General features: G+C 39.8%; 3 protein-coding genes across 4 annotated transcripts; 1 reads left to right on the top strand and 2 right to left on the bottom strand.

Annotated features, from left to right (window-relative positions):
* Nucleotides 1-680: 680 nt before the first annotated feature.
* kcnj11l (potassium inwardly rectifying channel subfamily J member 11, like) lies at nucleotides 681-6,686 on the top strand. 2 transcript variants are annotated; one of them, XM_044125949.1, is made up of 6 exons: nucleotides 681-1,122; nucleotides 2,070-2,232; nucleotides 2,533-2,772; nucleotides 3,691-3,960; nucleotides 4,034-4,241; nucleotides 5,119-6,686. In XM_044125949.1, exons 2-6 carry the CDS (start codon nucleotides 2,074-2,076, stop codon nucleotides 5,547-5,549), a joined length of 1,308 nt encoding a protein of 435 aa, XP_043981884.1. In that variant the 5' UTR covers nucleotides 681-1,122; nucleotides 2,070-2,073; the 3' UTR covers nucleotides 5,550-6,686. The 2 variants fall into 2 exon arrangements, with proteins under 2 accessions (XP_043981884.1, XP_043981883.1); XM_044125948.1 differs by lacking the exon at nucleotides 681-1,122 and having other exon boundaries at nucleotides 1,712-2,232.
* Nucleotides 6,687-7,786: 1,100 nt separating this feature from the next.
* Nucleotides 7,787-11,658, bottom strand: cd59 (CD59 molecule (CD59 blood group)). Its single transcript, XM_044125946.1, has 3 exons — nucleotides 11,342-11,658; nucleotides 8,944-9,045; nucleotides 7,787-8,179 (listed from the first exon to the last, which is right to left on the bottom strand). Exons 1-3 carry the CDS (start codon nucleotides 11,394-11,396, stop codon nucleotides 7,980-7,982), a joined length of 357 nt encoding a protein of 118 aa, XP_043981881.1. The 5' UTR covers nucleotides 11,397-11,658; the 3' UTR covers nucleotides 7,787-7,979.
* Nucleotides 11,659-15,503: 3,845 nt separating this feature from the next.
* Nucleotides 15,504-23,614, bottom strand: prdm11 (PR domain containing 11). The gene is made up of 7 exons (XM_044125944.1): nucleotides 23,454-23,614; nucleotides 22,038-22,201; nucleotides 21,709-21,968; nucleotides 21,561-21,628; nucleotides 20,691-20,878; nucleotides 19,462-19,881; nucleotides 15,504-19,083 (listed from the first exon to the last, which is right to left on the bottom strand). The coding sequence occupies exons 2-7, from the start codon at nucleotides 22,063-22,065 to the stop codon at nucleotides 16,940-16,942; spliced, it is 3,108 nt and encodes a 1,035-aa protein (XP_043981879.1). The 5' UTR covers nucleotides 22,066-22,201; nucleotides 23,454-23,614; the 3' UTR covers nucleotides 15,504-16,939.
* Nucleotides 23,615-24,285: the final 671 nt, after the last annotated feature.

Raw genomic sequence — 24,285 nt, 5'->3', positions numbered from 1 at the left:
ACACCTTTTGACTTTACTGAGTTTGTGGTCCATAAACTGGGATTTTTTGTTTCTCCATCTCAAGATATCAGTTTAGTGGTAAAGAATAAATCTGCTAAATATTTATGGTCATAATATGATGGCTGATCTGGAACATGTAACTGTACCAATTACCTTGTTAATTTGTTCAAACTTCGGTGGTGATGCTGATAATATGAAACAGTAACATTATGACAGTGACTACTTTTAATTTTAATGGGATCTAAACTGTGCTCTGCTGCCCCCTGCAGGCAGTAGGAAGTCTCTGCACAGTGAACCTGTTCAGGACCCTGCAGAATAAAGTCAGGTTTAAAATATTTATGCAATTAAAAAGTAGGAAATCTAATTTTACAGTTTAATTCAGACTAGAAGTTTTAAAAGCCGTATAAACATTTAAGAGGATGGATGATGAATAAAATATAAAGTGTTTAAAAGTAGTTTTTGATAATATCTTGTGTGATGTGAGAAGAAAAATCATAAAAGTGATTTTTTTCTTGTCTTGAAGAACTGAACACATAAAAGATTGAAAATAATTTTTAAAGTCAGAATGTGAAAGACAAGGTAGAAAATAACGTGACCTATGATAACAGGTATTATAATAATAATACATATTATAAATAAACTAATCATTAAAATCAATATTATTATTATTATGTTGGTAATACAATTTATATTTTTACATTTACGAATAAAAACAGCGTATATCCGTTTTTGACCTTAAAAAAAAAAAACTGCGTGTTGTCTTATTTTGAAGGGTCGAACCGGAAGCTGTGTTCCCACCTGTTCCACCCTGACTCGGTTCTCCCTGTCTCAGAACATCCTGATGGGAATGATGGAGTCCGTGTCGCGGATCACGTCCTGAAAACTTCCCCCGATCCCCTTTGATCCGTTTCCCACCTCAACGGGTAACACCACGTGACATCGCAACCGTGTGCGCACGCGCTCGGACTCCTGTGCGCGCGTCTGCAGGTGCTGATGTTTACCCAATGATGATGAGGATGGGGATGAAGGTGAAACGACGCGTCCCGGTGAAGGAGTCGCGTTAACGTGAGCGTCGTTTCCTCGTTATCGGCGATTTTTCCAGAATTTTCCAGGATCTATCAGGTAAATCTGGGAAAACCAAAGCGCAGGATGAGATCAAATCCTAAAAACAGAAACACAACAGCACAGAAATATTCTGAAGGAGCGCTAACTGCAGAAAGCGGATCTCTGTGACCTTATTTACTATTCCTACTATCAGGCCAGGGAGATCAAATTGTTCCTTTAGATATTAAAATAAAAATGGCCGTTAGCTTAAACAAGAAAATCCTGAGTGCAGTAATAAAGTCAAAACAGTACAAAAATATTTATATTTTGCATTTCAGATAGAAAACTTTCTTTACCTCTAAACCTGTTCTACCCAGAACTCAAGTGTAATTTTTTGTTTCACCTGGTCCAAGTTCTGTTAAAAAACAAAAAAAATTATTAAGAGACTTTTGCTATCTAATAATCAAAAATAACTCAACAAATCAATAGACCAATAGATGCATTTAGGACTAATAAATCCTAAATGCATCTGATGCAATTACTTTGCATCTTGTTTACAAAGTAATTTAATTATTTGCTTATTTGCATATTTAAATATATTTCTAATATTGTGTAAAAAGAGGTTGAAGTGGTTAACACATCTGCAGAAGGTTCCCCTTTTTTAAACTGATTAATCAATCAATATTCAGAATAATCATTACTGAGATAATATTTAGTTGCAGCTTTATTGTAATTAATGAAGTCAGAGGTTTTGGTTCTGGATGTTCTTACTCATAAGACCTCCTGGCGATCTTTCAGGAAGTGACACGCTGCAGGTTGGGTTGCAGGTCATGATGAGTCATTCCTGTTTTAATTAAACTGTTTTATTTTAGCAACACAGCTTATTAAACCAAACCTGAACGTTTAATAAAATGGAAAAAAGAAAAATATTTTATGTGCAAGAAAAGCAGCTTTAAAAACTTTCTTTTGAAGATCTTTTGTCCTATCAGATGAAGTAAATATTGCATGTTGTTCTGTTACTGTAGCATCATGTTGGCCAGGAAGGGCCTCCTGCCGGACGGGTTCCTGCTGACCCGGCTGGCCGAGGACCAGAACCAGCCGAACCGCAGCCACACCAGGTCCCTGCGAGCTCGCTTCATCACCAAAACTGGATCCTGCAACGTGGTTCACAAGAACATCAGGGAGCAGGTAGACGGGCCGAGTCAGTTTCTGTGTTTAGTTTGAGATGTGGACCCCGGATGCGGGTCGGTTCTGGCGAAAAAGGTTAGCATATTTCTGAAATCAAGATAATAATAGTTCTGTTATAAAGATGCAACTAGATTGGACTTGATGCGGAGGTGATTCTAGCTTGTTTGGCGCTCTGGGTGTACAGCCTTTGTGGCGCCCCCCACAAGATGCCACCCTGGGCCGTAGACGATGACGAAGAAGAAAAATGAGCCTTCAGCGGCGGTCAGCCATGTTTTGATGTTTTCTCGTCTTCTCTCACAGGGTCGGTTCCTGCAGGACGTCTTCACCACCATGGTGGACCTGAAGTGGCAGTACTCCCTCCTCATCTTCACCTCGGCCTTCCTCTGCTCCTGGATGCTCTTTGCGATGATCTGGTGGCTCCTGGCCTTCGCTCATGGAGACCTGGAGCCCCGTGACCCAGACAACGACTCGGGTCCGGTGCCTTGCGTCACTGCCATCCACTCCTTCACTTCAGCCTTCCTCTTCTCCATCGAAGTCCAGGTGAGCATCTCTGCTGCTGCAAGATATCGATTAATGAGTTAATCTAAAGTTGATTGATCTTAACGATCGACTAAGATTAATTGATAAACGTCTGCTTTCTTAAAAACTTCAGTTTCTTCTTGTATCAAGTGGGTCGACCATCTTTCTATAACATGAAGAGCTAATTTTTCATAATAAGCTAAAATTAAAGATATCCTAGAATTTTAACTTACTTATATTTAGCTAAATAGACATGTGGTTTTCTCACATTATGTAACACAATATAATAACAAAACAAGAAACACTAAAGTTGCTGAACAGAAAAAAAGATTTAAAAAAATAAAATGTTAAACACTAAATCCCCCGTTAATAGAGATGTTCATGTACAAGTATTGTCTGTATTTGCTCTTGAAAGAATGTTAAAACTTTGCTCCATAAAGTTTAGCTTATGACAGCTGTCAAACTCAACCTTGCTTCTTGGGATCATGTATTTTTTCATAATGTTACAACTTTTCTGTGTTATGCCTCTGTTTTTCTGCAGTCACATTCTCACCTTTACAGCACATCAGTAATTTTTGATTGAGAAGTTGTCGCTGCTCCGTCATGCAGCTCAGCAGAATATCAAAATATTCACGTGGTAACAAATGAGCTTGTCGAGTGTTTATAGTTCAAAACAAAGCGGCATAAAATGCTTTTTGTATCCCAAATCGGACTCTTGTGGACCGTTTCCCTCTACCTTTCTGATATGGTTCCGCCATCTTTGTTTCTATTCCAACGGCTCCGCTTAAGGGAGTGACACGCGGCGCCCTCTGCTGGATGGCGGCCGAACTAAAACACAAAAATATGGTCTAGCAGACGTTAATAATTAAAATAACAAATTTTAATCTAATTCGACTCTAATTTAATCCTTATTTGATAACGCTCTCCTTCCGACTCCAGGTGACCATCGGATTCGGCGGCAGGATGGTGACGGAGGAGTGTCCCGTCGCCATCATCACGCTGATCATCCAGAACATTCTAGGGCTGATCATCAACGCCGTGATGCTCGGTTGCGTCTTCATGAAGACGGCGCAGGCCAACCGGAGGGCGGAGACGCTCATCTTCTCCAGGAACGCCGTCATCGCCACTAGAAACGGCCGACCCACCTTCATGTTCCGAGTCGGAGACCTGAGGAAGAGTATGATCATCTCCGCCACCATGCAGCTGCAGGTGAAACTTCAGTTCCTCTGGAAACACCAACACCGGATATGATGCTAATGAGAGCGCTCCTGTTTCCCCGCAGGTGATCCGACGCACCGTGACGACGGAGGGGGAGGTGGTCCCGGTGTGCCAGCTGGACATCCAGGTGGAGAACCCTCTGAGGAGCAACGGCATCTTCCTGGTTTCTCCTCTGATCATCAGCCACACCATCGAGAGAGGGAGTCCGCTGTACGACCTGTCCGCCCAATCCCTGGCCACAGAAGACCTGGAGATCATCGTCATCCTGGAAGGTCAGGCCCCGCCCTCACCTGGTTCCACCTGACACAGTACACTGGGGGTCTACGACCTGAGGCTCCCAGCCGTCACGATGGCTCATAAAGGGGCAGCACTATGTAAAAGTAACATTTCTGAAAATAAAAAATAAATAAATAAAATAAAATCTGAAATTTTTAAGTTAATCTCAGAACTTTTCTAGAAATAACTTGGAAATTTCTGAATTTTTCTGAGTTTGAAAAGTGGAAAATGTTAGACTTCTAAAAGTTTCATAAAATTTAATGTTTTCTAGACAATTTCTAAGATAAATCTAAACATTTCTAAGTTTTTTCTATAGCAATTTTTCAACTTTTCACACAGAAAATTATTAAAAGTTGAACACATTCAACTTCTCAAACTCAGATCTTTTCTATATAATTTTTGCCTTCGAGCTTGAAAAGTTAGAAAATTGTTAGAAACACTCAGAAATTTTGAGAACTCAGAAAATTTCTAGAAAAATTTATCTTTCTGAGTTTGAAAAGTTGAGAAATTTTGACATTTTGAAACTTATGGAAATTTCTAACTTAGAAATTCCCTTGATTTTTCTAGAATATTTCTGAAGTTAATGTCAAAATTTTTTTTCTAACACATTTTCAACTTTTCAAATTCAGAAATTACCAAGTTCTTTTTCTAACACATTTCTGACTTTTTTTTTGACGGAAAATAACTTCTTACTTTTTTATGTCTTCAGAAGCCCTGATATACTGTTGCATGTAATATTTGTGGCTCCACTGAGGACAAACTGGATCTTTGTATTGTAAAGGTTGCAGACTCCTGACCCACGTGGTTCTGATGCAGCGTTGGGAGGTTTATATCTGTTTCCACAGACCGATTCTGATATTTATCTTCTTCCAGGTGTGGTGGAGACGACGGGCATCACCATGCAGGCTCGCACCTCCTACACCCCTGAGGAGATCCTGTGGGGGCAGCGGTTCGTCTCCATCATCACAGAGGAAGACGGCCGCTACTGCGTGGACTACTCCAAGTTCGGAAACACGGTCCCGGTCCGGATGTCGTTGCTCAGCGCCAAGGAGCTGGACCAGACCCGGGGCATCCAGGAGGGGACGTCCGAGACTCACCTGCAGGGCTGGGGGCTGGTCAGAGCCGGCAGGGGGGGTTTCCGCAGAGGAGGGCGCACCTGCGATGGCTCCGCCCCCCAGCCGTGGTACGCCCAATCAGAGAAGCAGGAGAAAGACGCGGAGCAGAAGGGGCAGAAGAAGAAAGTGCAGCTAGAGGTGATTGGACGACAGGTTGAGGAGGAGGGACCCGGAGACATGAGCGACTGAACGAACAGAACTTATTCCTGATTCAGTGTGTTCATACTCAAATGTCTTTAAATTTAGATTCATTCCAGCTGTTCAAAGTTCAGACATCCTCTGAGACCCATAAGGACCAAAGAGACATAAAAAATAAGACAGAGAGCGCCAGTCTGAGTGAGAAGGTCCAAAGAGATGAAAGCAGGTTTCATCTGTGAATCCTCACTGGTAGAGCAAACTCTATCCTGCTTCTGATTTCTCTTTTTAAAGGGGGCCTATTATACAAAATTCACATTTTTATTTTTCAATTTGGGTTTCTCCTGCTTCTAAAAACAGCCCAACTGTTTTTGTGTTTTTGTTTTTTTGTTTTTTTAAACCCATCCAAATGGATGTTTTAAAAAGAAAAAACACTTTCCAAGCAGTTAGTGGGTATTTTCCTTGGAAAATGAGCCATTTCAAAAACCTTAGATTAAGTCACATTCCACAGGCATTGCGGGTTACCTAGCAACCCAGTACCACCTGTTACCTAGCAACCTAAGCAGAGCTCCAGTCCATTTGGCTATACCCTTGTATGCGCTGTACAATGGCTGCTGGAAAAGACAAGTGTTTGTTTCTTGACTTACCATCCAGGAATCACTTGCTCCGTTCTTGTTGGTTGTACAGGAGGCTCCAACTCTGCTTTCCAAAGCAGAACACCCAGGTTGTATAAATCCTCATCTGTTTGCAGCCATTTTCATGTGCATGTGTAAACATTGAGTTGGGGGCGTGGCCAGTAAAAGCCTATTTGGGTTTTAAGTAACAGGAGGCTATAAACAGTTCAAAAGGCAGAACTGACCAGATTAAAATCTAATTAATTAAGAATCATTTTGTTCAAATAATTAAATGAACGTGTTTTGTATAACCCATAAACCTATCCTAACCTGTTTAAGAAAGCATAATAGATCACCTTTAACTGTTTTATTGTTGATTTGTCGTGTTTGTGGTGCTTTTCTCTTGTTTCTGTAAATTATTGATGACTTTCACATATCCAGATAATTTACTGAATACATAAAGGACATTCAGAGGACTGCTCTGGATATTTTACCTCTCAGTAGATTACAAATAATTTTTATTGTTCTTGTTATTTATAATGTTTAAATAAATTAGTTTTGTATTTTTTGTCTGCAACTTCTTTGTACCATTTATCTACTTTAAAATAGCTGTCATCTTGAGATCAATCCAGTTGAAATTATGGCTTTAAATCTCATAATTTTGACTTTGAAAGTTGAAATTATGACACCCTGATGGGTTTTATTTTTTCTTTCTTGGCAGGAATGGACTTCCATACTCAAATTCTGTTTTAAGGGAGATTGGAGGATATTTGTAAGAGAGCAGGCTTTCTTTGAGTGAGAGCAGTGCAACATTTTGATAGTGAAAATAATGAAACTGCAAACTCGGGCCACAGATCAGATGTTTGTCCAGCAGGGGGCGCTGCTGCCTCTTGTAGTTCAGGATTTTTGAACAAAAAAAACGAAAAAGATTTTTGTTGAACGATTATAAGTAGTTAATATCATAGTTACACTGGATATCTATTTGTATTTTTATTAGTTTGAATCCAGTCTAGACTTTAGTAGCTGAAGGTAATGACTGGTCAGAGTGGAGCGAAGGTCAACGCAGATTTCGACTATATGGAAGAACTATAATCACTAAAATATCATCAACGTTTGTATAACATTTGTTGGTGTTAAAATGTTTATTTATTACCAGAATTAATAGTCCTTTAAATGTAACTCAGCAACCTGCTTTATAACTAGGTCAAATTAAGCTTTTTATCAGGAGATCTATGGAGCTAAATTGGGGGCAAAAATTTGCTCAGCTGTTTGTTTGTTTTTTCTGTGAAAAGCAAATTTTTTGAAGCAGAAAAACAATTTTAATCCTGAAAAAAAAAAGACTTTAAACTAGAGTTCAAAACTACTTTTCATATTTATTTTTTCCCGCAGTTTCGGATATTTTTATTTTCAATTTATTTTACACATTAACATTTTTTTTTTAGCAAAAAAAAGTTCCAAGCTACTTTTCATATTTATTTTTTTCTCCGTTTCAAATCTTTTTATTTTCAGAAGCAATTTTGTTTTACATTTCTTCTTTTATTCTTCAGCTTAAAAGAATTTTCGGGAATAAACTTTATGGCCTCAATTCAGCACCACAGAAAAATCCTGATTGACCTAATTTGACCTGAACCAGATTCAAGGATGCAACAACATCATGTTCCTGAGATCCAAACAAAAAAAAAAAAAAAAACAGAACCAGAATTTAAAAGCCAGAACATTTTATTTCCTGCTAAACCAACAGAAAATCCCATTTTAAATTAGTAAAATCAGATTTACAGAAGAGACCTGAGGAGCCGCAGGAGCCTGAAAACAACCAGCGAGCCAAAGATTAGTTCAAGTTAGCGTTTATATCCAGAACAGCTGCAGTGATTCACAACCAGAACCACCAAAGGCTCAACAGGGACCACAACAGAACCAAGACCGGGCCAGCTGCGGGGGCCATGGAGCCCGAGTTACACAGGTTACTGTTGCAGCACCTGTACGTGAATCTGGAGATGGACGGGAACATCTGGGTGAGGCGGGAGACATCACACTCTGTGTACCGGATACACTGCCGGATCGTCTTCCCACCTGCAACACAGAACACCTGAGAGCCTGAGAGCCTGGGCAGAGTCCGAATATTAACCTTAAACATAACAAGACAAAAAAGAAAATGAAAGTCATAAAATCCTGATGGGAACATTGTGGTGGAGGTTTGTATGACGACGTATCAGGGCCACTGTAGATAGGAGGAAACTTTTGCCAAAAAACGTTAAAATTTGCTAGGAAATAATCAGAAGTTTTAATATCAATTTCAGAAATTTTCTAGAAAAAAATTGGAAACGTCCAAGTTTTGAAAGTCACAAATGTTTTACTTTTGCAAATTTTCTGAGTCTTGAAAGTCAAGTCCAGCTCTGTCAAATTTCAACTTTTCAAACTCAATTTTTCTGGAAAATTTCTGAAATTAAGATCAAAATCTCAGATTTTTTTCTAGAAAAATGTCTTGAGTTTTTTGGCTTAAATTTATGCTTCTTTTTTTCTATTTACAATGGCCTTAATATGATGTTGTAGGTTTAAATGTCAAATATTTAATTTGGTGTGAAGTGAGAGTGAAGAAGTATAATCTAAAAAGCTATTTGAAAAAAATTAATTGAAGAAGCTTATTTGTCTGATAAAGGATTTTAAGAGGATTAAACTTGCTTAAATGACCCAGGTCGGGTCATTTAAGCAAGTTCACCTTCAAAGCAGACCGCAAAATGCTGAGAAAAATCTCCAAAACCCTAAAGTGTCATTTAGATCCTACAGGAGGCTCTTTGGTATGAAAGTTCGTATAAGTACAGTCTAGTTAAACCGACCTTGATCGCTCAGAGAGATGCACGAGTCTTCAAATGTGCACTCCTGCACGTTCTCGCAGCGACCCGTGTAATCCGCACACCTGTAGCACCGAAGCCCAGAACCTGCAGAAGAGGAGCAGAGAGTCAGGAGGAAGATCGCTGCTGGTGATGGTTCCCTTTGCTCATAGATCTGATGTAATTTTTAGAAGAAAATCTGACTGATCAGACTGACTAGTAGAGCAGAAACGATTATTCAGATTAATGAACTGATTATTGACATAATCATCAACTAATAACTAGTTAATTGTTACCTGGAATAAACAGCTAAAAAAAAGTTAAATTCTTGAAAAGCAACATATTTAGAGCAGCAATTGAGACTAAACTGTAGAAAAAATATAAAGATTTTGCATTTAAGATGAAAAAAAAGTCTTTATTTGTCTGATAAACTTTCTACCAAGTTGCATTTTTTGCTTCACCTGGTTCAAATTCTGTAAAACAAAATCTCCTGTTAAGCACCAAATTGTTATTCAGTTATGAATCCATAAACAGAAACACTGCCCTGAAGTTAGTCCGGCAGAAAGAGCTCAGCTTCTCACATGTGGAAATATTTTTTAGCAGCAGATCATCAACAGTTCACTAAAGGAATGATTTATTTGCAGTTTAGGCACTGAAATGTTTATTTTCTCATTTGAACAATGAAGCGAATTATTTGTTTATTTGCGTCTTCTAATGTATTTTTAAACTTGTATTAAAAGGCTTAAATGGTCAAAAGAAAAATCTGCAGAATGTGCCAAATTTATTATTTGATTAATCGTCAGAATAATCAATAGATTAATTGATAGTTGATTCCAGCCCTGAACAGAAGCTTTTAAAGCTGATTCAGATTTTTACATAATTTGAATAAACTTTCATCTTCGGGTCAAAACGCCTACAAACCTTAAACAGTTTTATTTCAGGGTAACTGTGTTTCAGATCAACTGTTGACAATAATCAATAATAAAAATAAATTGTGAGCTTTTCATTTCTCTGATGTTAAATTAGACTGAATGTCTCCTGTTTCAGCAGTTATTAATAAATTTGTTTCTATTTCTCCAAAGCCAGAATAACATTGAGAGATTTTCTCATCATTCTGGAACATTACACCTGAGCCAGGCGAGGTTTTTTTTATATTTCTGAATAAAATTGTGTACAAATGACTCAGCTAATCAGAGGTGAGTAGAGGCAGCTGGAAAACAGAGGGCAGGCAGAAGAAATGAGGCGATGGGAAACCCGGACACAAACAGCAGCAGAAGATAAAACTTTAAGTAACAACCAAGAAGTAAATGAAGACAAAATGAAAGAGAATGAACAGCAAGTAAATAATCCAAAACAGAAACAGACACAAAAATGACTAAAATCTAATAAAACACACAATGAAATAAAATAAAGAACCACATCTAAAACCAAAATAAATGACATAGAAATTATAAAAAACTGGATAAAGAGATGAAACTATAAGTCCAAATATTTATAGATTATGACATTTTTCTCTTGATGTGGACAAATTACAATAAGGTCACACCTGCTAGTTGTATTGTTATATGTTTACTCTAAATTCCTGTATATTTCCACCAAGTTAAAACTATTTGGGTAGAAGGTCGGACGTTGTTTTCACAGCTGCATGGGAACCGGTCTGTTTCCCAGCCTTGGGATTTCTTATCCCTTTTGTATAAAACTCCTGTGTTGTCTCTGCCTGGCAGAGCTTTTCATCCAGACCTGCTTCTTTACTGATTGTCCTACAAGCTCTCTTAGTTGTTCACAATTCATGAATAAACCTGATTGAGCCATTTTACCTGAAAAGTGCTTGGAAATAGTTTTTTTTCCCCAACACTCTAGTAGTGGATAATATTACCTCTCACCTTTATGAATTAAGTCAAACTCTTTTGGGTTTGCTGGGATTTTATCTCATTCCTCCTGACAGAACTGGTTTACCTGACCCAGGTGTGAAGGCCGCTTCGCTCACCTTTTCCCTTCACCTAAAAGTCTCTATAAGAGTGAAAAAGTCAAAATATTGACTTTTTAAAATCAATATTAAGGAATTGTTGACTTAAAACAAGTTCCTATATCTTACTGAAAAGTTAATTGTGTTAGTTTTGTCTTAATTCAAGTGTGTAAAGAATAACTAGATAAAATACTTGGTAAGAGTTTGGGTTTTTGCAGTGTGCTCAACCTCAAAATCAGAAATGTTTGAATCTGTGGCAACAAAAATCTCTTCACAGCTTCCCTCTTAGAGACAAAATCACAAAATTAAAGTTAGTTGATCCAAATCTAAAAGCAGAAATGTTGAACTAATGTGAATATTTTCCTTGGAGAGTTTCTTCTTTGCAGTTTGTTCCTCTCTCTCTAAAGTTCAGGTTCTGCCGGGTCCAGTTCCACTCACCCACATGCAGCATCCCGGACCAGAGCAGCAGAACCAGTCCGAGGCAGCGCTTCATGTCGCAGCTGAAGTGAAGCAGTTGTTAGCGCAGCGTCTCGCTCGGTGTTGGTCTGTTCGGCTGTGACCCGCAGAGGACGCCGGACAGCAGCTCTTTGTCCGCCGAACCACAAAGACCCGCAGTGTTCAGAAACCTCCTCCTCCTCTGAAACAGCCACTCTGCCTCTGGTGCTGCCCGTCTTTACCAGACTGTTCATCTGATCCAGGTTCTGCTCCAACTGGGTTTTTATTTATTTGTGTATTTATTTACATCTCATAGTTCAGTGGACTCGGTTCGATAAGGGTCCAAAACTGTGATTTATGTTACATTTTCAACTGGTATGGTTCATTTTTCACACTGCACTGTCAAATTAAACAAACTAATTGAAAAACCAGTTCACCTCCTCACCTGTGGTGGCGCTGCACCAAGAACAACTGAAGGAAACAACAAGAAAAGCTCTGAAGACACTGAGCACAACTTTCTTCACAAAATGTAAGCAAAAAAGAGAAGCAGTTGAAGGATTTCTTTCAAGTCTTTGGTAAAAGACCACAGGTCATTTCTCCTGCTAGCTCAAGACTTTTGCATTTGTTTTGGTTGTATTTACCCAGAATGCCCTGGGTATGTTCACTTCCTGCTTTTTGCCAGAGTTCACTTTTTCCATTGTACAGCCAATACAATGGTAATGCCAGCTGACCAAATGTTCGGGAACTCTGGTTTGGTTGCTAGGTAGCAGGGCAGAGTTTAGCTGTGGTTGCTAGGTAACTGCGATGTGTCAGTCGTTTTCCAGACACCTAAAAACATTAACATATTCTCCAAAGCTGGCTGGGAGAATAACATTATGTTTTAATGGGGGGTTTTCTGTTGTTGTTTTTTTATGTTTTAATGTTTTTTTTCCGAGATCAAAATGGAAGAAACAAAAACCTGCAGAATCTGAATTTTGCATAATAAACTTGTCTTAAAATAGCAAACATTTTGAAACAAAGTGACCCAAATTCTGTTTTCAAGCCCAAAATAATTAAATCACTAGATGACGTTCTGTTGTTCTGTTGATTTTATTTTTTTGTTTTACTTTTTTCTTGTATCTTTCACTCAACGATTTTGGCCCACGTGATAAAACATCTGAGACTGACCTGCTGGTGGTCGAAGTGGCCTGAATTTGGCAGAAGTTCAGGGCTTTGGTGTCGTCAGATCTGAGTGGGTTTGTTTTGAGAGAGAGCGGACTGTCGGTCCGCAGTCAGTCTGTGACGTGGGAGAAACTGGCTCTGCTTTGGTATGAGCGCTTTGTGTTTCTGCAGACATCCAGACGCCGTATAAACCTTTAAAGGTTTCTCAAGAAACGTGGAACTGATTTGTTTCACTTTGGGTTTGTAGTTCTAAATTCCTTAGGAAATCACCTAATATTTTATGCCTGTTCATGTGTATTTTAATTGAAACTTTCAACTAAAATAGTTATATTATCAACTTTGAGGTTTTAAGAAGGGCGGCCATCAGTTGGAAAGTAAATATCTGATTTCTGTCAGCTGAATCCTGAAAAGTGTGGTTTAGAGTCAGTTCATTAAAGAAAATGTCTGACTTGTAGAAGGAATGTGACTGAGGGCCCCAGAAAATAATCCAAATGGCTGAAAGTGGCCCATGCGCTGCAGTTTTAACACCACTGCTTCAATCATTGCACAGCAAGAGAAAAAACTAAACCTATTCTGTTCAGGACGGAGGTTGGTTCTGGTGACAGACCGGACCGTCAGCAGCAGCTCACAGAGATGCGACTGTTGTTCTCCAGCTGCTGCAGACAAACAGTCCCAACATTTTCCTCTTACTGCGAAAACGTCCCTGCAGCTAAAAGAGGAGAAATAATCTGACGGATACAAAATGGATTTGGTTTAATTTAATCACTAATCACTTCCACCAGGAAATTTGATTTCTAAGTTACATGAAATCAGTTCAGATTTGATTCTGGGAAACGAATTTGAACTGTTGATATAATATTTAAAAATGATGTCATCAAACCGACAAAAATCTAAAGTTATGTCTAAAATGATAAAAAATGAATACAAATAAATGACATGATTACAAGATAACATTCAAGCAGCACTTTTACAAATAAATAAAAAAATCTTATGCTTAAAGTCTTTAACTCAAATACTGTAAGTTAGAACAGGGTGAAGAGTAAAAGGGAGAAAAAAAGAAAAAGGGAAGAAGAAAGAAAAAGGACAGAAAGGGGAAAAGAAATAAAAGAAAAAAGAAAGAGAAAAAGGAAAATTAAAAAAATAATAAAAGAATAAAGAAAAAAGGAAACAAAGAGGAGAAAAAAAGAAAGGAAAAAGGAAAATTTTAAGAGTTAAAATGGAAAAACGGGGTAAAAAAAATGAAACAGGAAAAATAAAAAAAGAACTAGGTGAATGTTTGCCAAATGAATCCGCAGGCAGGAAATGAGTTTAGAAAAACAAACCTTATGAACAAACCAGAAGCTTTAGTTTCAGTCGTGTTTGTTTCTCCTGCTTTTTTCTTTTTCATTGAATTTGCTCTCAGTGTGGAGAATATTCAAAACTTTTCCTCATGTTACAGTAAAACTTTATAAAATTATTAAACTATAAGTAAAAAGTATTAAAAAAAATTCCAAGTTACTGAAGTAAATGTAACTGAGTAAATGTAACTAGTAACTAACCAGTTACACATTCAAACATGTAAATACAAGAGAAGCTCCTGATATTTGAGCTAAATAACTGATTCTGTTGGTGTTTTAAGCTAATAAATGTCTCTTTCATATTTCATATGAAAACATTGTGTCACAGAACTTCCTCTCCATTGACTCTTTTTGTTGATCCGTTCCCCCCAGTGCTCCCAGTTTCTTTCTCTCCTGCAGACTGGAGTCTAAATGGTTGGAAAACTTGGCAGGAAGTGGTTTTGCTCTCATTAAATCTTCTCTGGTCGCCGTCTCCTGGCGACCAAACGGCTCCTTGTATTAATTTCATTTCCGTAGATGTGGTCCGAAGCTCTGATGGGTAAATTGTTTGTTGAATGGGTTCAGAACCTCTGACCCAACTGGGCCCTTTGCCCTCCCACTGGGTTCCACTAAAGCCTGCGCTGCAAAGGAGCAGTCCAACACGAGACTCTGAGTTAATGATCCCAAACATCCTAACCAGTTTTCCAACAGGGAAACAAGTTAATGGAACAGATTAGCTGAAGATCCAACCGTAAGCTGTGAACTTTGTTAAAATCTGAGTCTATGCCAGAAAACCAAATTCTTAAAGGTGATCTATTATGCTTCCTTGAACAGGTTAGGATAGGTGTATCATAAAAAAACATGTTTATTACATTTATTACACAAAATCATTCTTAGGTAATGAGGCTTTAGAGAGCGCTCCTCTCAGAATGAGCTGTTTTAGGGCCTCCTGTCACTTTAAATGTAAAACAGCTCCTTCTGGCCACGCCCCCAAACTCAACATTTACACTCACAAAATGGCTGTCAATTCATGAGCAAATAAACAGTAAACAAGAATGGTAAGTCAACAAAACACTTGTCTTTTCCTGCAGCCATTGTAGTAAAACCAGCTGCCGGAATTCAGCTTGGGTTGCTAGGTAACAACACCCTGCTGGGGTTGCTAGGTAACAACGCAGAATGTGACTTTACAATTGTAAGTTTTTTGAAACGGCTCATTTTCCAAGCAAAAAACAACAACAATAACAACAACAAAAACATTAACTTATTGCCAAAAACATGTAGAAATTTTGAACGCTTAGGCTGTTTTTAGAAACAGGAGACGCCTAAAGTGAAATCTAAAAATGTCGAAAATGTGAATTTTTCATAATAGGCCACCTTTAAAAACATAAATTAGAGACAGGATAGTGTCGGTTCTGACTATTAGTGAGAAGAGGATTCATAGAGAAAGTGTGGTTTCATCTCTTTGTACCAACAACAAAACACTTGTCTTTTCCAGCAGCCATTGTGCAGTGCATACAGCGGTAAGACCTGCTGACCAAATGTGCTAGAGCTTTGCTTGGGTTGCTAGATGATGAATTGTGCTTGCAGTACAGTAACTTATTGCCAAAAACCAACGGTGTGTTTTTTAGAAGCAGTAGAAACACAAATAACGCTCCACATCTAGAAAAACTTCAGAATAAAAGCTTGAAAAAATGTCACATTATTCCTTTATTTGACCAAAAGAAATCACTGATATTTAATGAAAAATAAACCCTCTATTCCAACATTCGTTAATGCATTAAACGCGTCGATCATGCAGCTGGGAAGCCTTTGCATCACTGAAAGGGAAAGTTATAATTCAAATCATTCACTGCTGTGAAAATGTAAACAAATATGGAGAGAAGCAGAAAAAAAGATACACAGAGCAGCTTTAGCATTCATTCAGTTTGACAATCTTTACATAGCAGAGAAAAATACTCTCTTTAAAAACGAGACAAGGCAGCATTTGCATCGTTTTTATACAGAATTATAAAGCTTTTATGCATGCATACACTGTGTTATTGTCAGGCACTGAGACTGAGCGTCCTGCTGTGAAATCAGCTGAAACAGAGACAGACATTCACTCTGACACCAACTCATTGTTCCTCATGGTGACCGTCTCATTCTGCCAACACGTGCAGCTCGGAGCAAAACTTCAGCGATCCAAGGAGGATCCAGAAAACGGAGCAGAATCCAAAGGAGAACCAGCAGGAGGGAGCAGTGGGAGAAAACCCAAAAAAGATCCAGTAAGATCCAAAGGAGGATCCAGAAAAGGAGAATCTAGAAGTGGAACAAGAGGAGACGCTACAGCTGCCTCCAGGCAGGGATGGTCGATAAATCAATTGCATTCATTATTTTTGGTTTTTGAAGATTTAATTTTTGGAAAATCTGGATGTTTTTTTCACCAGTTTTTATAATTAGCAAGCCGGCATCTTTTTGTTTGTTTTACAGCTTCTATTTATTTGGACTTTGAATTCAGGTCAACTTTTCAATAAAATATTAAGACAAAGCTAAAATTTTACTTGATTAAATTATGAGAATAAAGTCATAATATTACCAGAATTCAGTATTCAGTATTATGAGAATGTTACAACTGTATTTTCTGTGATTTGTAATTTCATTTTACAAAAGAAAATGAGCGAAAAAATAAAAACTCCATTGAAATGGGATGTTGGACCTGGAATGAAAAAACTCTGGAGATTTTAATTTTTAGCCATGTCGCCCAGCTCTATTTCCAGGAGAGAATTTAATGTTAAAATTGAATGACTTTGTTTTTAAGTTCTGCATTTTATGAAAATTTTGCCCTTTATGTTGTGCAGTAGAGGCGGCCGGCCGTCTTCATACATGAGAAAACTCAGGTTTTTACGAAAATAGTCGCTAATAAATTAATCATAAGTCGATAGATAAAATCGATCAACTTCATATTAACTCATAAGTCGATAACTTGCATCCCAAATTAGAACCTTAACATCTTTCACTGCTGTTTTAGATAGAACCTCCTTCCTCATCCGTCTGTAATAAATTCTTTTCCTGTTATCACATTAAAGTGCATAAAGGTTTTTCCTCCCCTTTTCTTCTAGTTTTTTGTGGTTTGTTATCCTGTTTACTATAGATATTCTGCGTTGATGTCCCCGCTGTGCAGGCCTGACTTTGGATCAGCATCCGACGTCCTGTTCAACACCTCGGACGAAAGAGAGTGGCTGCTCCCAGACTTCTCCTCAAACCAGCTGTCCAACGCTCGCTTTGCGTCAAAGTTTGCGACGGGCGGTCCGTTGACGGCCACGGTGAGCAGGTCGTTCATCTGCTCCAGGGTCAGCCGGGAACGGTTGTTCTTACAGATCCTCTGCAGAGCGCCTCTGCCTTTATCGCAGCAGGCCGTTGAGCTGGGCAGGACCCTGACGACCTGCAAAATCTGGTTCAGCAGCGGGAAACGCTGCTTGTACCTGCAGATGTGAATCAGAACGTCTCTGAAGCTGTTCATGCTAAAGTAGTCCACCTTCAGCTCCTTCCATTCCACCAGCAGGTTGCTCCTTTTCTCCATCCGGCCTTCCTGACCTGCAGAAGGAATGGAGTCCAGGTGGTTGAAAATGATCTGGATTTCCTCCTCACCGAACGTCTTCAGGTCTTCTTGGTTGCCGGGCCAGCTGTCCAGGTCCAGCACCTTGCAGGCTTTGGTGAAGGAGCGGCTCTGCAGGTCCAGCCTTTGTGACAGGATCCCCTGACTTCTGCTGCAGATCTTTTTCCGGATGGACTGAAACTTGGACTCTGCAACACGAAGGTTCTTCAAAGCGACACCGTTGAAGCTTTCCCTGAAGTTTTCCTCAAACTCCTGCAGATATTCACCAGGACAATCCACCAACTGGCCGATTTCCTGAATCGCTTCCTCTAGCCTGGCTTCCACCTGCGACACCAGCAGGTGCTCCCCCTGGAAGGTGAGGGCCAGTCGCGAGAGAACAGCTATGATGTCCAGCAAGAAGTAGATGAGTTTCACAGACTGATAGTCCATGAGGAACTGGAGGAGTGTGAGGGCTATCGCTGCAGCGTCAGCCCTCTGTGTTTGGCTGCTGATCTCCTTCAGGTGTGCCAAAACCTCCAGGTAATCCTTGATGAGTGCATTCAGGACGTTTGGTTCTCCTATGATCCATCGTACGGCTCTGATGTCACCCAGGAACGCCGTCTCCTCGGACAGAGTCGGAGCGGTGGATCGCAGCTCGGCCATCATGCGTGGAGAGTAGCGGTAGAAACTGAGGAGCTGCTTCAGGTTGTTTTCCAGATCCTCAAGACAGGAGAGCTCCTTCCCACTGATGGCGTCCAGTACCTCCAGATGAGGCCGGTGGATCAATATGGGAAGACAGAGGATCCAAGGAAAAGTCTTTTGGACAGATATGTAAAGGCTTCCTCTAATCCCTGAGGAGATGTTGGTGCCATCCACTCCAAGACCTACAACCAGCAAGTCCTGAAACCTGAGTCCCAAGACGCTGAAGGCCCGATCCAGAAGCTGGAGGTATCCATCCACATTAGGTATGCTCACTCTCTCTAAGGACAGGAACTCCATTTGTGGGGAACTGTCACTGGTTGTGAACTGGACATAAACTGCCACCAAATCTGAGTAAAGGTCGTCATTTTGAGCATCCATAATGACGCTCAGGAAAGGAGACAGACGCATCTTCTCAGCCAATTCTTCCTTCAGAGCTCGAGCGATGTGGTGGACCAAAATCTGACAGTCACCCTCATTCATGTACTGATCTACAATTTTGAGTTCGCACTTCTTCAGTAGTTCAGCCAGAGGACGTAGGTCGGAAAAGGCCCTTCCCTCGAGAGCCAGGTGGTACGTCGCATTGAACAGGATCGTCATGTTCTTGCACATCTCTTCCGTCTTCTCAGGATGCATCCGCAGCTTGTAGAGCTGCAGACACTTCTTGTGGAGGTTGCTCTGGCTGTGCAGCTTGATGGTGTGGATCTTGAACTGCTTGGAGCCGATGATGAAGGCTGACGTTCGAGACGATTGGACGGTGTACTGGCGGCAGACATGGCACCACATTTCATTAAGGGTCGGTGAGTACCGAAGAAACCAGAACTTCTTCAGCCACTCTTGCTTGAAGCGGCGAATTCTTCTGCTTGATCCAGAGTAAGGCTTTGATAAGTCCTCTGGGGAAATCACAAGGTCGGCTGAAACCGACTCATCAGCCGAGTCCACTTCCTGGTCATCTTCATCCAGTACCGTCTGAGTGGGCGTCAAGGGTTCCATCCCTGTAAACACAAACACGTTTAATCTTTGCTGAAAGTAGGCCAAAACACACCGGACCCGTTTCAGCATCTGATCCAACGAAACACAAAAAAACAAAACACCAGATCCCAGTGCAAAAACAGCACCATCTGGTGGACAATTTTCTTTTTTTTTCTTTTTTAAATAGGTGTTTCCATTTAGCAAATGTATTTTTATAATTCCAATTAGGACAATTGTATGGTTAATGGAAACTGAGATATTGAGCCAGGTTCTCCAGGAAGTTTCTTTTGTACGAAACCAAACTGCTGCTCTCTTATCTTCACCTCTAAGCAACTTCTTCCCACGTCTAAATGATTTGTGGCTCACCAACTGCATCGTACAGCACATGTATTTGAACCCACCTTGAGAGTCCTCGATGGGACCCTGTTCGGGATGCGGTGGATCCGGCTGGAGTTCAGAACTTGATGGACCAACCGAGTTCCCCTGTTGCTTTCTGAGATGAGACAGCTCCTCCTCCAGCTCCAGAATCCTCCTCTTCAGTTTGATGCAGTTGGGGCAGAAGGAGGTGGAGGGTTCTCCGCTGGTCAGGTTATCCTCACCCTTCTCCGCCTTTAAGTTGGGAACGCTGGGACTGGATCCAGACCTGGGCTTAGTGCAGTCCTCCAGAGAAGCTTCCAGAACGTCTTTGAAAATCAGGTCAATCTTCTTCTTCTTGGCAGGAGGCTGACCATCTGTTTCTTCACAGGACTGCTTGCCGGTGCACAGTTTAGGAGCTGGAAGCTCCTTCTGGAGACTTCGGGGGACCGTTGATGTCTCAGGACCTGAAACAGAACCAGATCCATTGCTTATAGATAAAAACCTAAAGGTCTTCAGCTGTTCATATGGGGGACAAAAGGCAAACTACAGTACAGGTGGCCAGAGTGCTGTAAGTTCAAACGGTACAAAGGGTTTGAGATTAAAAAAAAAAACCCGGTAAACAGCGCCATCTGGTGGACGAATAGTTTTGGTTCTTATTAATCTGCTGCGTTTCACCTTTGTCTAGGGCTGAAACGATTAATCGGGTTAATTGTGATTAATAGATTAATATTACTATTTATCTAGTTTATTCAGTAAAAAATGGCTATCTTACTGCATATTAGGCAACAAAATATTTATTTTTATATTTAAAAAAATAATTGAATTATTTGTTTATTTGCATCTTTTAATGTATTTAGGATGTCGTAGAAAGAAGATTTAAAAATGAAAAATCAGAAAATGTACCAATTTTTAAAAATCAATTAATTGTCAGAATAATCAATGGAATAATCTAGGGCTGAACTGGATTAATAATCATCAACTAATTTAGGAATTGATTAGTAGTTAACTGGAGTAAAAGGACTCAGAGCAGTGATTGAGACAAAACTGAAAAACATAAATAAATGCATATTTTGCATTTTAAACACCTGTGTCTATAAATGTGTTTTAGCCAGAACTCCTCAAGTGGACTGAATAATTTTTTATTTACATCTTTTAATGCATTTTAATATTATATAAAAATGCTTACATGGTTAAATGGAGAGTCTAAGAATGTGGCAAGTTTTAAAAATCAGATTAATCATCAGAATAACTGACTACTAAATGAATCATTAACCTGTGTCAAGGTTGCGATTGATGCTGTCTTGAGAGACGCACTGAAGTTTCTGGATGTAGTCGTCGCTGTACCAAACCCTGAGCTTCTCTCCGGCCTCCAGCCTCCTGCAGACTCTGAAGTAGATGTTTCCGCTGTGCTGGAAGGCTGTCAGGTTCCGGTCACTGTCCTCTGATGATGTATGAACAAACCTGTGGATCAGGCCAAAGCCATCATCTAAGAGATTAGAAATGTAAAATGGGAGGCTTGAGTTATCAGACTCTCCTGTGGAACCAGCTCCCAGATTTTATCCAAGAGGGAGAAAGTCTGTCAACAATTAATCAATTAATCGCATGATAAATGAAAATAAGCTCAATAATTTTGATTCTGATGATTAATTTTCTTATCTCTAAAACTGATACTAAAATATAACATATTCCTTATAATAATTTTTTGTGGTGGGATTCTCATAAAGTTACTATTTAAGTTCCGACTTTATTCTCGTAATTTAAAAGATTAAATATTAGCCTGGCCCTAATAAAATGTTGTAAAGTTGACCTGAAGTCAAAGTGTAAATAAACAGAAGCTGTAAGATAAAAATATGTTTATTAAACAAGATGGCGGCTCTGGGCACGTTGACAACACTCTCAACTATGGAAACCCAAGGAGTGCATTTGTAAAAAATAAAATAAAATAATAAATAAATAAATAATAATAATAATAATAATAATAATAATAATAATAATAATAATAATAATAATAATAATAATAATAATAATAATAATAATAATAAAAATGTTCAAAATATTACATCTTCAAAAACCAAAAATTTCAATAACCGTCAAAACTGATTTATTGCCCAGCCCTAATATGGAGTTTCAGAGAAATGTTTACCTCATCCAGTTGGCTTTGGTCTCATCGCCGCCATCGATGGACTGAGACGAATTGTTCAAACCAACAATCTGGAACACCAAACAGCTACTTTAGGCTTCATTTTGTCCTAAACTGGTCACAAACTGGAGCCAGACTGGTTTGAACTTACAATCCAGGAGAAGGAGCTGGCTGGTTCCTCCTTGGACACCAGCTCACCCTGGTACGGACCAAACAGCGCCCCCTTTGGGAAGATTGCATCCACGCAGCGGACATCTACCTGGCCTCCCTCAGTGACGACCTCCAGGCCTGATGGGACCGTGAGAGCCGCCCTGTTGGCCGGTCCTGGGGCCACCGGCCTATCGGGGACGAAGAGCGGCGGCCCGTGGGACGGACACTCCTCCTGGAAATACTTCCGACAATCCTCGCAGACTGGAGGACGAAAACATCATCAGAAGAAGAACCTAAACACTGAAGGAAAGAGATGAGGAAGACACTCACACCAGAGGTCCGATGGCTGCTCGGTCATGATGGAACCATGTTGGTAGAAATGCAGCTCATGGTTCAGGTGTTAGACATCTGAAGGCCGTTACTGCTGCTGGAAACTGATTTTTCATCTTCATCACAGGAAACACCTTCCTGATTTCTGGTAGGGAAACCCGAATCTGCAAATTAAGAAAATAAACACTGGTGAGGAAACATTTACGACAATCGTAGAGTGGACAAACAGCGACAGATTTCTGGTCAGATTTCAAAGATAAATTTGGACACTGCAGATAAATACACACTGTAATAAGTAGTGGATTTTAGTCAGCCGGGCTGATGCAATCAAGTTAACTGAACACATTACTGAACTTAACAAAATATTTATATAAACAGAAATAATACATTCTTTAAACTTAAGAAGGTGAGTTGCATCCGTTGTTCATGAAACAAAATAAGTCTGTAATTGGAACGGAATTACACAATTCCACCCTAATCTCTCTTCAGTGCGCTGTCTGGATTTCCTCCCATTAAAATAGATTTCTCCACGACTTTCTTCCAAAGTCCATTTCATTCGACTTTGGAAACTCAGAAATGTTCTTGTTTTCTCTGCAAAGTTCCTGAGATTTTTGTGGAGAAAAATCTACAAAATCAATTGCAATTGCACAAAATGTTTTGACTTTTTAAGTTTAGAATTTTTTGGTTTTTCTAAAACATTTCTAGGATTTATCTAAACAATTCTGAGTTTTTTCTGACAAATCTTTTACATTATAACCATAAATTAACTTTTTTTTGTGTGTGTGGAAAATTTCAGACCTTTATCTAAAACTGGCCTTTTTACAATGGCACTAGTACACAGTCGTGATTGAGAATTTGCGTTACAAAGTCACATTTATTGTTACCTATAAGTGCAAAATTCCTTTTTTTAATAAAAAAAAAATCACAAAAATGTTATTCTGATTTCAAAAAATTACAAAAAACAATCACGAAATGAAGAGTCCGATTAATGTGAAAACACATTAAGCATTGTTTGATTTTAAGAACTTCTCTAAAGCAGAAACAGTGATTTATTAATATTTTTAAATTTGTTTTACAGTTTTTGTAGATATATTTTTGCGCAACCGGCCGTTTAATGACATCCAGGATCTCAAAATGGCCCAAAATGAAAACGAGTTTTACTCCTCTGTGTGAAGCTGTGATAGATGAAATAATCTCTGCAACATAAAACATTCCCAAACTAAAACTTCTCTTTAACTTTGTGCGTCCCCTCCGGTCAAATCCACGGATAACTGCGCACTTTGCGGCTGTGCTGAGCGCAGATCTGCGCCACTCTTTCTCCCCCCTGCACCAGAGGACCTGCAAGCTGCTGGCGATCTGCCTGCTGTTTTCGGAAGCCATTTTCGGTGGCCACGGTGGCCACAGACCCGGACCCACCTGGACCAGACACGCTGCGGGGACGCCGAGCCTCTCCCTGGGCTGAAGCTCCTCTCTGCTCCTCTTCCTCCTCCGGCCGCAGGCTCTGCGGTGGCAAAGTTTGCGTTAAATTGTTTGCACCGACTCAGTCGCCTTCTTTAGCTGTGGCCACCATTTTTATCACAGGAAATGACATGGAGAGGCGGAAGAAAGCAGCTGCGCGAATATTAAAGTTAACGGGGAGAATCCGATGCAGAGTCCGATCGGAGAGCACCGGGCGGCGGCTGGACGGGGCTCTAACGCCCGTTGTGAATGGATATTAAACAGATTTATATCCTGCAGGTTAAATATAGGCTCTAAACTGATCTGCAGCAAGAAAATTATTTGTAAATTTTCCCAAACTGTGCTGAGGTTACCCTGATCATCTGGGGTAGATAAACCCATCTGGATTTTTCCCTACAGCCCTTCTATGATTTATAATACTGAAAAGAATCATCAAGGTACAGTAATAAATATCCAATGTTACTACTTCTGCAGGGCCGGAATTAGGATAATGCCGGCCCCAGGGCAGAACCCAGTTTAGGGGCCCCTCAAACATAAATGTATTATTTGCTTTAAAAAGATGCAAAATTGACTTTTTTGAGCTTCACATTATGTTATAATGATATTCCATCGTCAAAACATATCAGGAGTGTTGCTTTGAGTCTTTCATGCATGTTTGACAAATCTTTTAATCTCCATGGCAACCTCTCAGCCGTGCAAAATGCCTGGGTGGACCTAGCCCCGCCTTCGAGGACAACGTTCCTCCTCCGAACTGCAAGTTTCTGAGCTTCCACCTCACAGAGCCCCTTTT

This window comes from Gambusia affinis, linkage group LG08 (genome assembly GCF_019740435.1).
Source record: "Gambusia affinis linkage group LG08, SWU_Gaff_1.0, whole genome shotgun sequence".
In the NCBI taxonomy this organism is placed as follows: domain Eukaryota; kingdom Metazoa; phylum Chordata; class Actinopteri; order Cyprinodontiformes; family Poeciliidae; genus Gambusia; species Gambusia affinis.
Note: the sequence above shows the minus strand (reverse complement) of the source record. Positions and strands in the feature narration are given on the sequence as shown.

Coding starts and splice junctions, on each gene's coding strand:
- kcnj11l (XM_044125948.1), top strand. CDS start 2,050: ATGTTGTTCTGTTACTGTAGCATCATGTTGGCCAGGAAGGGCCTCCTG. Junction 2,233..2,532: donor ACAAGAACATCAGGGAGCAG/GTAGACGGGCCG, acceptor CTTCTCTCACAG/GGTCGGTTCCTGCAGGACGT. Junction 2,773..3,690: donor TCTTCTCCATCGAAGTCCAG/GTGAGCATCTCT, acceptor TTCCGACTCCAG/GTGACCATCGGATTCGGCGG.
- cd59 (XM_044125946.1), bottom strand. CDS start 11,396: ATGAAGCGCTGCCTCGGACTGGTTCTGCTGCTCTGGTCCGGGATGCTG. Junction 9,046..11,341: donor GTCCGGGATGCTGCATGTGG/GTGAGTGGAACT, acceptor CCTCTTCTGCAG/GTTCTGGGCTTCGGTGCTAC. Junction 8,180..8,943: donor CATCTCTCTGAGCGATCAAG/GTCGGTTTAACT, acceptor TCTGTGTTGCAG/GTGGGAAGACGATCCGGCAG.
- prdm11 (XM_044125944.1), bottom strand. CDS start 22,065: ATGACCGAGCAGCCATCGGACCTCTGGT. Junction 21,629..21,708: donor CCAGCTCCTTCTCCTGGATT/GTAAGTTCAAAC, acceptor TTGGTGTTCCAG/ATTGTTGGTTTGAACAATTC. Junction 19,084..19,461: donor TCCCATCGAGGACTCTCAAG/GTGGGTTCAAAT, acceptor TTGTGTTTACAG/GGATGGAACCCTTGACGCCC.